Source organism: Rhinatrema bivittatum, chromosome 8, assembly GCF_901001135.1.
Source record: "Rhinatrema bivittatum chromosome 8, aRhiBiv1.1, whole genome shotgun sequence".
In the NCBI taxonomy this organism is placed as follows: domain Eukaryota; kingdom Metazoa; phylum Chordata; class Amphibia; order Gymnophiona; family Rhinatrematidae; genus Rhinatrema; species Rhinatrema bivittatum.
The window spans coordinates 42,648,151-42,662,208 of NC_042622.1; the positions used below are offsets into that span (position 1 = coordinate 42,648,151).

General features: G+C 44.4%; 1 protein-coding gene across 6 annotated transcripts in view; it reads right to left on the bottom strand.

The window, feature by feature from the left end:
• Window positions 1-7,127: 7,127 nt before the first annotated feature.
• The window catches only part of LOC115098236 (erythrocyte membrane protein band 4.2-like), a 32,274-nt gene continuing 25,343 nt past the window's right edge, over window positions 7,128-14,058 (bottom strand). For 4 of the 6 annotated variants that reach the window (XM_029614705.1, XM_029614703.1, XM_029614702.1 and 1 more), the window contains 5 exons: window positions 13,714-13,956; window positions 12,202-12,519; window positions 9,180-9,340; window positions 8,296-8,429; window positions 7,128-7,416 (listed from right to left, as the gene is read on the bottom strand). In XM_029614705.1, coding sequence (XP_029470565.1) covers window positions 7,254-7,416; window positions 8,296-8,429; window positions 9,180-9,340; window positions 12,202-12,519; window positions 13,714-13,956 — 1,019 coding nt within the window. In that variant the 3' untranslated portion in view covers window positions 7,128-7,253. The remainder of the gene's footprint in view (window positions 7,417-8,295; window positions 8,430-9,179; window positions 9,341-12,201; window positions 12,520-13,713; window positions 13,957-14,058) is intronic. The other 2 variants (XM_029614706.1, XM_029614708.1) reach the window with 2 other exon arrangements.

The following is a 14,058-nucleotide window of genomic DNA, read 5'->3' on the forward strand; positions in this document are numbered from 1 at the left end:
CTCCTTTAACTGTCCCCCCACTCTGTCCTTGCGAACACTTGGTCGCTGGATGCGCCCCTCCGCAGGCAGCACACGCGTGTCTAAATTTACATTCCGGGAAGAGACAGGTAATCTTGTTAAATCTCCAACACACGTCATGTCCCTTGGCTGGGACTGCGTTCCCCCCTTCGAGCATTCTAGTACCCCCTTGCCCTCGAAAGGAACTACCTTTAGTGCCCCTGGACCCTCCCACCGGAGAAGCTCCCCACCCCACACTCCCCACTCCTGCACCTCTTCCCTGTGACGCCCCTTTTAGTGTCATTTGGGTCAACCACAGGTGAATATCTTGTGACCCCCAAGTCATAAATCTATTCCCTGCCATCTTATCCCGGAATTTCTCATCGTAGTTGAGCCAAGCCCAACCTTCATAATCCCGGAATGCTCCCAATATACTGTCCGTGTAAGACAGCAAAGACCCGTACTGTGAAGTGTCAAAATGCCCCACCACGCTCGCTAAACGGAGGAATCCCCTCATCCAATTCACTATGTTTCTAGAGATTTTTGGACCCTCCCGTTTCTTTTTCCCCTTCTTCAACTTGCTACTGCCCCTTTTACCTCCCCTCCTGCCCTCTAACAACTTAAAAATATCTACATATTTTCGCTTACGAATCCGCTTCACCATTCTCTTAGGTAACTCCTCCCACAATTCAAGCAAAGATGCTAAGGCGGGATGACCCATATCTTGAGAGGGCCCCTCCTGCAAAGCTACTCCCTGTCTAGGCCCCTGGTCACTGTAGCTGGACGAAGATGACGAACTAGAAGAACTAGAACTTGAACTCCTATCCTTTCTTTTCTTACCCTTAACCGTTGGTGACCTCTCTCCGGCCTGATTGTAGTCCTGTTGCCCTTCCTTGCGGTGTCTCCGCAGGCTCCCCTTTCTGTTGCCTTCCCATGCCGCCCAGCTCAGGAACTCCCATCGAGTACGCCGTCTCTCTCCACGCCTCCTGTCTCGAGGTACCCGGGAACACCTTCCACATCCTCTGTGAAAGGAAAAACAGCCCTACTTTCCCTTTCCCTTGTCCTGCCCGACCCGGACCTCCCTACCAACATTCCGCTGGGCAAATCCCTGTCCGGCATTAACCCACCCTTATCCGCTACTCTACTTCCCTGAGCAATACTCCTGCCAGACCCGCTCTCCCCTTGCATAAGCGTCTGAGCGCATGGCCACCCTCCAAACCCCGCCCTCTCCTGAGAGGGGGGGTCTATTCCCATCTGACCGGCGCTAATTCCATGCCCCCCTGCCAAAAGGTGCCCTAAAACATCCGCCACAAAAGCAGCTTGATATTGCCCGCCATGGGCCCCTGCTGAGGATAAGCCTGGAGCCAAATGACCTATCCAATCACCGCTGTCCCTCCCCCCCCGGGCTGCCAGGCCCGCGGACCTGCGCACTCTCCGCAAACTGCCCTGCAGGGGCCCGCCTGCCCTCCCTGGCACCTGCCACGGCTCTCCCTGAGGACCCACCCGAGCAGAACTGCAAGCTCCTCATGGCCCTCCCCTTTCTTCCCCTCCCTCGCCCCTCCTGCAGGATAACAGGCGCCGCCTTCTTTTTAATTGGGGCTTTCCCCTAGGCCCTTTTGTGTTGCTGTCTCTCCCCGTCAGCGTCTGCACCACCACCTGGAGGGACGCAGGGGTGCCAAAGGAAATTCCCCCTGTGAACCCCAGGAGGAAACGGCAAGGAGGGGGGGCGCGGGAAAATCAACTTGGGGCGCGAGAGCAGCCCTCTTCCCCCCCTCGGGCACCGGCAGAGCCAGCTGTGGGGGGAAAACAAGGCTCGCAAACGCCCGGCCGGAAAGTAAAAGGGGCCGGCAGGGGCACGACTCCGAAAAAGGGAGGTCTGGGGGGAGGGGTATTGCGGCACACCTCCTCCGACTCGGGGCCGCTCTCCCCGGAGTCCGTATCTACCTCCCGCCAACGCGCAAAGCTGAGGTTGGGCAGGGAAACGGAGCCGCTAGCAGCGGCAAACCGGCCTGAGGAGGAGGACTTACCAATCCCCGCCGCCTCCATTCCCGCCGTCGACGGAGCGATCTCCTCAAGGTCACCTCTCTCCGCCCCTTCACATGTCCTCTTGGCTCCCTTCCCTTGGGCTCTCCTCATACCTGCCTAAACGGATAAATGGCTAATAATAATAAAGGAGAAAATTATTATTATTATTAGGTTTTTCGCAGAAGTCAACCGACAACAGCGCAACAGCAAAGCAAGCCCTGCTCTTGCCTCGCTGTCTGGCTGACTGATCGCCCAGAAATAGGCACTCGAACTACTCCCGACTTGAACCAATAGCAGGGCTGCATTTGAAAATGCTGCCGTTGCTATTGGATACCCCCCTCCCCCTACTCTATCCTACTCACTCCCTGCTTGCTCCCATGTTATAATCAGCAGAGCAGGACAAGCCTGCCCTGCTTTCCCTTATAGACTCTCTCACCTTACCTGTTAACCATGCTGGTAGTCATTTATCCTTCCTTCCACATTTTATAATGCGTGGAATACATCTGGTCTGTGCTTCCAAAATGGTATTTTTAAACAGTGTCCACACCTTTTAACTTTTGCAGCTCCTCCTTTAGTTTTTCCCTAACCATCTTCATCATTTTAACATAACCACCCTTGTGAAAGTTAAATGCTGTCACAGAAGATTTCTTCAATGTCCTCCCTCCAATTAAGTCAGATTTGATAAATGTTGTGATCACTATTGTCATGTGGCTCCCACTGTTACTTCTCGCACCAAATCCTGTGTTCCCCCAAGGACTAGGTATAAATAGTTAGCAGTCATTTCATCTAGGAACTTTATCTCTGCAGAATATCCTGGGTGATTTCAATTATCCCAGTACTGACAGTGTTGTTTTTAACTTCTCTAACTTTTTTTTAGCATTTCATTGTTTGTTTTTTCATTCTGGTCAGGTGAAGGGTAACACACCACCACATCATTCAGCATTGCATTTTGTTTCCTGCAGAATTTTTATCCTGTTTGACTCAATCGTCCTGTTCCCCCCCCCCCCCCCCCCCCCCCTTGTGCACACCTCCCCCAATTTTATAACATGCGCGCACTGGTGTGGGCATGTGATAAAACCGCACATCCATGTGTGCGCGCGCGTATTTTTATAAAATCTAGCCCTTAGTGATTAAGGGTAGAAAGCACCGCATCAGCTAGTTACCCCATGTTTATTTGTTCCCCAAACCGTAAAAGTCAGGGCCCTCGATGGTTACTGTCTGAATCCAAGTCCCCCTTTCTCACTGCCATTGAAGCAGAGAGCAGTGATGGAGTTGCATCAACAGCATCAAGGCTTAATTGTTAAGGGTAGCAACTGCCAAATAAGCAGGTTATCCCCAGTTACCTCACGCACTCTTATTTTCAACCTCTAGCCTTTAGGGATCTACAGTATTTATCCCAAGCCCCTTTGAATTCCTTGACTGTTTTTGTCTTCACCACCTCTTCCAGAAGGACATTCCAGGCATTCACCACTCTCAGTGAAGACATATTTCCTGACGCCATCTTAAAAAATGGTGTGGGCCATCCATTGCTCCTACCATGTGACAGGGGCCGACCAATGACGTTGGTAGCCCCTGTCACATGGTATGGGCAAAGGGCCACCGGTGCCATTTTGATTACTGGCAGCCGAATGCCTGAGGGGGGAGATCGCTCCTGGGACTCCCGCTGGACCACCAGGGACTTTTGGCAAGTCTTGGGGGGGGTCAGGAGGGTGGGGGGTTGTAGTTAATTTAAAAACAATTTTTTATATTCGCTCCATAAGATACAGACATTTTCCCCCCACTTTTGGGGGAAAAAAAAGTGCGTCTTATGGAGCAAAAAATACGGTAGTTAAAATTTGTAACCTATCATTAAAATCATCCATTGTACCTGAAGACTGGAGGGTAGCTAATGTAACCCTAATATTTAAAAGGGCTGCAGGGCAATCCGGGAAACTACAGACCAGTGAGCCTGAATTCAGTGCTGGGAAAAATAGTGGAAACTATTCTAAAGATCAAAATCGTAGAGCATATAGAAAGACATGGTTTAATGGAACACAGGTCAACATGGATTCACCCAAGGGAAGTCTTGCCTCACAAATGTGCTTCACTTTTTTGAAGGGGTTAATAAAAATGTGGATAAAGGTGAACCGGTAGATGTAGTGTATTTGGATTTTCAGAAGGCATTTGACAAAGTCCCTCATGAGAGGCTTCTTTTTTCCAAATTGTAATTTTTTATTGATATTCAGTGTTAAACACCAAAGACATTACAAGCATTCAGAATTCAAAGTAAAGCAAGTACTGTACAAAGTTTTCCAATAAACGTGATTATAACTTTACCAGTTTTCTCAGGTTGTGCATCATTATCAAATATTCCCTTTATCTTCCTCCCCGCTCTTAACCCTCCCTCCCCTCATACCATCTTGTTCCACATCAGTACACATAATGAGACACTCACTTTGGGGACTGCATTGGTCCCTCAAACTGACAAGATACATAAAGTATACCACAAAATATAAACTGATTAACATGTAATGCTTCTAAACAACTGTTATATTATATTGGGCCTAAAGCAAATTTTTGATCCTTAATCCAGGGCATCCATATATTATAATACTTATTTAAGGTCTTATACTTTATGGCAGTCAATTTGGCTAAAAGGCAAATCTTATTCAGCCTCTGTTTCACCTCATCAATCGTAGGAATTCTCTCAGACTTCCAACTGTACGCAAGGGCACAACGTGTTGCCAGCATTAATTGTTGGAACAGAGAATTCTCTGAATCTGGCCTATCAAGTGGGACATTTAATAAAGTTTGTTCCGGATTGGGATCTACCGTCAACCCGGCTAAGTTTGAAGCCAATGTAAATATACTTTTCCACAGGTCGCCAACCTTTGGGCATTGCCACCACATATGTAAATAAGTTCCAATACTTCCACACCCTTTCCAACAGCTGTTTGAATACGTTGGAACAAACTTAGCAATCCTTTCTGGGATAATGTACCATCTCATCATGGTCTTGTCACTATTTTCTTGTGTGAGAGCTGAAATAGAGCATCTTTCGACATTTAAATAGATTAAATCCCAAATCTCCTCTGAGAGTTCTTTCCCCAGATCTTGTTCCCATGCCTTTACATAGGAGGTTTTCCCCATCGGGTCCTGGTTTAGAAACCTGTATATCAGGGCGAGGGTCTTTTTCAGTGTGCCTGATCGCACCAATGTTCAAATCTCATGAGAGGCTTCTAAGAAAACTAAAAGGTCATGGGATAGGAGGCGATGTCCTTTTGTGGAGTGCAAACTGGTTAAAAGACAGGAAACGGAGAGTAGGATTAAATGGTCAGTTTTCTCATGGGGAAAAGGGTAAACGGTGGAGTACCTCAGCGATCTGTACTTGGACCAGTGCATTTCAATATATTTATAAATGATCTGGAAAGGAATACGACGCGTGAGATGATACAAAATTATTCAGAGTAGTTAAATCACAAGCTCACTGGATTAAGGAGGTGGTAAGGCTGCATATGTGGATGCTGAGAAGCCGTTGCCTGCTCAGGTTTGGGCTCATTCCACTAGGGCTCAGGCAGTGTCATGGGCAGAGGTTCGATTGTTGTCTCCCATCGATATCTGCCAAGCTGTGCCGTGGTCCTCTTTACACACTTTTTCCAGGTTTTATTGTCTGGATATGCAGGTCTGGGAGGTTGCAAACTTTGCACGTGCGGTGTTGACTGGACCGTGGTCAGCCTCCCACCCTGTTGGGGAATAGCTTTGGTACATCCCACTGGTCCCGAGTCCATCTGTCTACATGCTAGGAAATGGAGAAATTACTTACCTGATAATTTTGTTTTCCTTAGTGTAGACAGATGGACTCAGCTTCCCGCCCTTGACTGCTGCATGAGTATGTCAATAGTCCTCTTGTGGGGCTCTGGATCCCAAGGGATTACTGGTAAGTGTTCATCCATACCAGTGGGGTACCTAGATTCTTACATGAGTTCAGTGTTTCTTGTTGGTGGAGTACAGTTATGGTTGCCTGTTTTTACTCAAGCTTTTTGCTAGTCTGTCCACAGTTGCTTTTGAAGAGAATATTGGCAGACTGGGGTCACTGCAGGAGTATATACTGTGACTGCAGCTTGCTTCATCTCCATCTACTGGCAGGGGAGCATAACCCCCTGGTCCTGAGTCCATCTGTCTACAATAAGGAAAACAAAATTATCAGGTAAGTAATTTCTCCATTAACCTTTTTGAGATACGGTACCAGTGTGAACACAGTACTCCAGGTGAGATCTCACCAAGGACCTGTACAAGGGCATTATCTTTTTTTCTTACTGGTTATTCCTCTCTCTATGCAGCCCAGCATTCTTCTGGCTTTAGCTATCGCCTTGTCGCATTTCTTCGCCTCTTCAGATCATCAGACATTATCACACCTGCTTCCTCTTCCAATCTGTGTGCATTAGTCTTTCACCGCCCATCACATACAGCTCTTTTGAATTGCCGCACCCCAGATGTATGACGCTACGCTTCTTGGCGTTGAATCCCAGCTGCCGAATCTTCGACCACTCTTCCAGCTTTCTTAAATCACTTTTTATTCTCTCTACTCCTTCAGTCATGTCCACTCTTTTGCAGAGTTTAGTATCAAGAAATTCTTTACTCAACAGAGAAATTGTAGGACATTTTAGCAGGAGTGATGGCAATGACTACACTCCTAGATATCTTCAAAAGAAAACTGGAGAAGGTTTTGTAAGTAAGAAGTCAAACTATAGGGCAAATTGCAGATCTAGGAACTTAAGTTGATTATCATGTTTCGGTTCAGGAAGAATATTTATTTTTTTGTTGTGAAATTGGTCATTTTTTAAAAAGTGCCAAGTTTACTTTGTAGAAATAGTAATTTGTAAGATAGGAGGTGACAGATCCTCACTTCAGCCTAACCACTTGTATAACTGAATCACAGGAAGGGACAATCGGTGAGGACATTTTTACAAATTAAGACATCACACTTTGGATCATGTTTCAAAAAATGAACTTGAGCTTTTACACAATTTGAAAACTGGTGCTAGTCTAAGCAAGCAATACAGAAGCTATAATACCAATTGAAAAATGAATTGCATTTTAATAGTTTGTTTTTAATTTGAATTTACGGTGACCTGATTTCAGAACACCACTTTAGAAATGTATTTTACTTCTTTTTTTTTTTTTATTTTTTTATTTTATTTGCTAAGGATAAACATGAAAACAGATGCTAATCTGGATGGACATGGACAGTCCTAAGTATTCGGCTCTGCTGCTAGGACTTCAAGGCTTTTGTAGCTCTTAAGGTCTTGAAATTTGCTGCAGTTCATATCCACACTGAGTCTTCTGAGCCCAGTCTGGGTTGGCGTGAACTCAACAGGATGCATCAGGTTACCCCCAGCTTCGATGGTGCCTAACCTGAAACACATGAGGAATAAATAGCATAAACGCTCAAGAATAGCAAGTCCTTTTGTCTCCTGCAGTTTGTCCATCATATTTCTCAGATGGTGACTGCATTAAACTAACAAATCTTTCCAGTTCTCCAAATTGGAAGGTGATTAATTCCTAGATTTTAATGTTGCCAGTTGCATAGATTTTATTGTATTTTTATTCTTTACTAGTTAGGAGCAGGAAAGTCCATTTTGATTCCAGCAGACTGTACAAAGGAAATGATCCAACACTACCAAGGGACAGAAGTTTAGTGAACAAGAGTAGGGGAAAAGGTGGCTTATTTTTGGTGTTTCCGAAAAATGTAATATTGTATATTCTACTAGCACTATAAAATATACATTTATCAGCAGGATCATTTGCATGCTTAGACGTCCCTTTCACAAGGAGCTTCCGATTGGAAATTTAGAATGAATGAGGAAGATTCTTATTCATCACTTGTGGAGAGGAGGCTAGGATTTCATCTGAAGTGAATCCCTCTTAGGAATTAATTATTTTGTGTGACTAGCAGGGAAGGGGGAGGGGTTGCAGTTTCTGAAAGAAAATCCAGTTTCCTCAATGCCACTTGAGCAAGTAGTGTATTTGGATGGGTTTAGAAGAAGAATAGAATTTGATAATTATAAAAACCCCCAAACAAAAAATGTGCAATCCACTGCCCAAAACAAACCCTGTCCTAATCGTTATTCAAAACCATATTATTATGCCTATTCTATTTTTGCCAAATTCCCAGAGAACACGATGTTCCCACCAGCCCCCTTTTTGCCGGCAGAAGTTTACTGCTGGCCTATTTTTGACTTGGTGACCCTGGCAAGACTTAATGCAGAATAAAATGCTTCTCTGCCAAATGACCTGTATGTCCTTTCTCCGTGAATGAGACCTTTTCCGGCAGCTGTTAGTACACAGTCTTCCAGGGACTCTGCCAGTGGATTTGTAAAACAGATTCTAGCTGTGATGGGGTCGTACTGTTGAGCTTTCTCGTCCATCTGTGGAGAAAAAGAGCCATTGAGATTATAAACTGCAAGCTTCTGGTGTTTTCCTTATTTTCCAGCTTTCAGGATGCTTGATAGTTTCCCTGTGCTCTGTTTGCCCATTTGCTCTCTCATCATCATCATAGCTGACTCTTCCTATCTTTTGTTGATCTACTTATGGAAAACCCCTTTATTGTTAGAGGATAAGTATCTCACAAAAGAATAAATAATCTCTCTCTACTCTTCATAACTATCCTGTGACACTTGGAGGGTAGGAATTCAGAATTCTTGTGCCCCCTTTCCTAGAGAGAGATTTTGACCCACTCTGGGTTCTTGAACTCCCACCGTAAAGCATTGAGGCACTTGTAGTCCTGCTTCTTTCAATTTAAATATCAGTACTGCAAGCACCAGAATGTCTCATGGAGGATACCAGAACACCAGGACTTGCCTAATGTGTCTCTCCAGAGACTGGGCCAGTTGAGTGTTCTTTGACCTTTTGTAAAATAGTTGTCTGCCTCTTCAGCTAGCCGTTTTCTTTACCCCTAAATGGTAGATTCTTCCAGGACTACTAGAGGATCTTCCTTTCCTTACCTCTAGCTATTTCCATCAGATGGAAGAAGGCTTCTCTTAGCTTGTATGCCCCACTGTATCATGCTTTGGGAGAGAGGCCCTGGCAGAATGGAGTGCTGCTTCTTGGTTTTAGTAGAGGTGGATTCATAACTTTCTTAGAGAAAAAGAGCTCAGCAGGATAGCTTCCTTTCTGACCTGAATACTGAGCTGGGGCCTGCAGACCCTCATGTCTTGCTCTGTGAACATGGGGATACCCATGTGTTTCTCCTGCAGCAGGGCTGTCACTCTCAGCACGTTGGTTTCTGTCAGTGCTTTCTCATACTGTGAGTAGAATAGCCTTGTGGTGATGGTTTTCTCTAGAAACAAAAGAGTAAAGCCAGTTTTTTTTTTTTTTTTTTTTTTTTTTAACAGAGTCTGGGAATTACTGCTTTCTATATTTATTTGTTTATTTATTTATTTAACATTTTTTATATACCGACAACCGTTTGCACATCGTATCGGTGTACAATGAAACTCAAAACAGGTAGGCAGAGCCTTTACATGGAACATTAACTATAAAATTTGAATTAAAAAGGTATAACTGGAAGACTTACAGGAAACAAAATGGTAGGCAGGGCAATTCCTAGAATAGTAGCTATAAAATTAGAGAAAGGTATTTAAAAAAAAAAATACAGAAAACACAGGTTTTATAATAGTTATGAACTATATGTACAAGATATTTACAAGGGAAATCAAACAGTCTTATGGAAAAAAGTTTTATACATTATGTGGCTGGAGTAGCGGGAGGGTAGGCTTGTTGGAAGAGCAGAGTTTTTAGGTTTTTTTTTAATTTTGGGGTGGATGTTTCCAGGCGGAGATCTGGAGGGAGAGAGTTCCAGAGAGTGGGGGCGGCGAGGGAGAAAGCTCTATTCATAGTATATTTTAGCTTGTAGGGTTTGATAGAGGGGGAGCGGAGTGTTCCTTGGAGGGCAGGATGTGTGGATCTGGTGGATGTGTAAGGAAGGAGTGGGGGGCAGAGCCAATTGTAGTTTTCATTGGCGATACTTTTGTGAATCAGGGAAAGAGTTTTGAACAGAATACGAGATTGGATTGGTAGCCAGTGGAGATCAAAGAGGGTAGGAGTGATATGATCTCTTTTTCTAGTGTTGGTAAGGATACGTGCAGCAGCGTTTTGTAGGAGTTGTAAAGGTTTGGTGTGGCTGGAAGGGAGGCCGAGTAGGAGAGCATTACAGTAATCGATCTTGGAGAGGATGATAGATTGGAGTACTGTGCGAAAATCTGAGAAGTGCAGGAGGGGTCTGAGTTTTCTGATGGTTTGTAGTTTAAAATAGTCACTTAAGATGGCTTTGATTTGGGGTTTGAAGGAGAGTTGATTATCAAGACGAACACCAAGGTTGCGGATGTGTAGGTGGAAGGTGGTGGAGGAATAGGATGGAGGAGGGGAAGGGAGGGGTAGTTTAGTGGAAATGAAGAGGAGTTCGGTCTTTTGGGGGTTGAGAGCAAGGTGCATGTCAGTGAGTAGTTTGTTGATGGCGGTAAAGCATGATTCCCAGTTTTGGAGGGCTGAGTTAAGAGAGTCAGAGAAAGGGAAGAGGATTTGCACATCATCTGCGTAGATGAAGTGTTTGATGCCAAGATTAGTGAGGAGGGTGGTGAGAGGAAGCATGTAAATGTTAAATAAGGTAGAGGAGAGAGAGGAGCCCTGGGGAACGCCCTGATCCAGTTTAATGGCATCAGATTCGTGGTTGTCTAGGAGAACTGTAAATTGGTGATTTTGTAGATATGATTTAAGCCAGGAGAGTGCAGCTCCAGTGATGCCGATACTGTTTAGGATGTTAAGGAGGATGGTGTGGTTAACAGTATCGAAAGCTGCAGAGATGTCTAACATAGCAAGGAGGTAGGAGGTACCAGAGTCGGTTCCCTTGATAATGGTGTCAGTAAGAGAGAGGAGTAAAGTTTCGGTGCTCAGGTGCTTTCGAAAACCATGTTGTGTAGGGGGAAGAATGTTGTGTTGTTCAATGTAGTCAGAAAGGCGAGAGTTAACAAGCTTTTCTAGGGTTTTAGCGAGGAGGGGAAGGTTGGAGATGGGTCTGAAATTAGAGAGGGTGGTGGGGTCAAGATTGGGTTTTTTAAGGATAGGTTTAACTACTGCATGCTTGAGTGGGTTGGGAACAATGCCTTGTTCTAGTGAGCAGTTCAGTAGGATAGAAAGGGGTTTGGAAAAAGTTTTCGGAATGGAAAGAAGGAATTTAGAGGGGATGGTTTCATTTGTTTTAGGATGTTTTCTATTTCCAGGGTGGAGGATGATTCAAAGGTAGACAAGGTAGATGGGAACGAGTTGAGGAGGGGTAGGTTCAGATTATTATTTCTAGATTTACTAAAGACTTTTTCAAAAGACAGAATTGTGAAAATTGCAATTGATAATTTGACCCGGTTTCTTCTTGGTCTCGGATCAGTCTTGAGTGGATATTTATCCATGATGCTGAGCAGACTGAAACCGCTCTGAGAAGTGGAAGATCTTTGCATATGGCCTAGACCTAAAACACCATTTTCACCTCAGGGTTACAAAATCCAAATTTTCCTCTCTGTCGGGATTTCAACTGGAGTTGCCTTGCACAGAAGAATTCCAGAGTACCTGTTCTGCTCACTTTCATGGCTTTCCAAGTGATGCACTTATCTCTATATTCAGCCTGGATTTAAGCACAGCCCTACTATGGCTTTATCAAGGCAGGGCTTTTTACCACTGCCAATTTCAGAATATCCAGAAAGAATATGCACGATATAAATGTGGGTACAAGGGGTCCTAGTATATGCAAATTTATCTCGTGCACATTTATTGTGGATATACTAAAACCAACTGACTCTGGAGTCAATAGGACAGGTTCAAGAAGTCCTGACTTATGGCCACTAAGGTGCCTGTCAGGGGTAAAGCTGTCTAAGCTTCTGTGTAGGAGGCAGAGCTGTGGCTGCAGCCTGACTTAGACCCTGTGCTCACTGTTGCTGGAGCCAGCAGAACCCTGGGATCTGTGGGGGGAGAGTGACGGTGCTTGGAACAAAGAGATTGGAGATTTATGAGCTTTGGGAATAGGATTAGTAAGGGTTACTATGATTTTTTGGGAGGCAGGAAAGGGCCTGAGATTGGGCACAGACAGCGCTTGCGGTGGGAATGAGCAAAGTGTTACTGCATATATTCATACACAATCTGCTCCGTGTTTACCTTCATTGGTTTGAAGAGAAAAACAAAATTTTTCATTCCAAAGCGGGACATGGGAGATCCCATTGTACTGCAAGGTCTGAACTCCAACGGTTAGCTGCAGCTCCTTTCCTGCTGCAGTCCTGTTGTGTATGCTAACAGCGATCGTGGCATCTTGTCCAAATGAAAGAGAGCTCTCAGGCTGGATGGAGAGGAGAAGTGGAGGAACTAGTTGAGCCAAAGATCGTGGGATATTGGCTGTGGTGTCTTCCTCTTGAGATTGAACATGTTCATTTATCTTTTCCAAAGCTTTCTGGAACACTTCTGTTTCCTGAAAGGAACCTGCAAGGAGAGAGATGCCTATTGTGTAAGCTCAGTAGTGAATTCTATAATATTAGACTTGTTTGTAGGCATCTCTGGTCCTCAACCGCAACACCAAGTATGGTTTTCAGTAAAAGCAACATGGAAATTCATATCCTGCATCTTCAGTATTGATATGACAACCTGACCTGTTTGTACCTGTGGAGTTATCTACCTCTGACTTAATGAAAACATTTGCCAAATTGTTTCTTAAGTCTCAGGCATGGGACAAACGGTGACATCAGAAGTCTAACAATCATTTAACTACAAAGTATGAATGCATTAGCATGCGCTTGTACAGTATTTTCTTCATCAAAACTCATTAGATTCTTAGAAGAAGATCAGCACTGTGCATTTGGCCCCTCCCATATGCGTAAGACTGAGCGTTTCTGGAAGATGACTGCAGTGTTGTGTTCGTTGACGTTAGGTGGTTTTTGTGTGCAAGTCATGAAGAAATATACTGAAAATATTGTGGTCATTCAAGGAGTAATTTTCAAAGCCACTTACATACATAAGGTCCAGTTGTATGTGTGCAAATGACTGAACAAAAGTAGGCCTAGGCTGACTGCATGTAAAAGTGCATGCGTAACACAGTTTCACTTGTACCTCTAAAGGCATTCTAGGAGGGTGGAGTTAGGTTAGAGATGGTATGTTTTGGTTTTAAGAAGTGTGCGAGTTAAGTATACGAGTGCATAAATTGTGCTCCCTGAAGAGGAGGTGTAACGTTATGCAAGTGAATATGTGCATGTGCTCGGCCAATTCCCCAAGTGCTTTCAAAGAGAACTTGTGTGTGAAACAGCCAGAGGAGCTGTTTGAAAATGATTTCTCTAAAAACTCAATTTCAACAGTGCAATAAGTAATGACATACCTTAGTTGTATTTTTCAAAAAAACGTCCTGTATTCATTTGAAGTAGCCCTTCAGGCTATCTTATAAAATCATGCTTAAGGAATGAAGACACAGCTAGTAGGCGATTCCTACTTTAGCCTACTTGCTTATTTCCCTCTCTTATTCTATGGCTTCTGTAGAGTGTTACTTTAATGAAGGCATAGATATTTAATAGTTTAATCATCTTTTAGCGCCATGGATGCTGAGCAGTGAGCAGAACTGAAAGTCGGATCCCCAATATACAGTCAGCTGCATGGAAAATACTGGAACGGAGTAAAGCTCTGTGCTACCTTCTGGGTATTTGTAATTCTGGGTGATGTCCTCACATCTGTCGCTGCTGATGCCTTTGGTGCTGATGTTGTTGCCAGTGTATTTGGTGTTGCTTGTTGCTCGTTCAAGTTCACCACTGGAGTGGAGGATCCAGACCACACAGTCTGCATTCACCTCAGTGAAGAAGAAGGCCGCATCATAGTTCAGATCTAGATCTCCTTCTTTAATGGCTCTAACTGGGGCAGGCCCGCAGCAGAAGATGCCTTGATGGGACATATTAAAAGGATCAGTCTGAGAAATTCCTTATCATGTATTTATTTCCTGTGTTAGTTAACGTACTGGTTATATACATATTATAAGCCCTC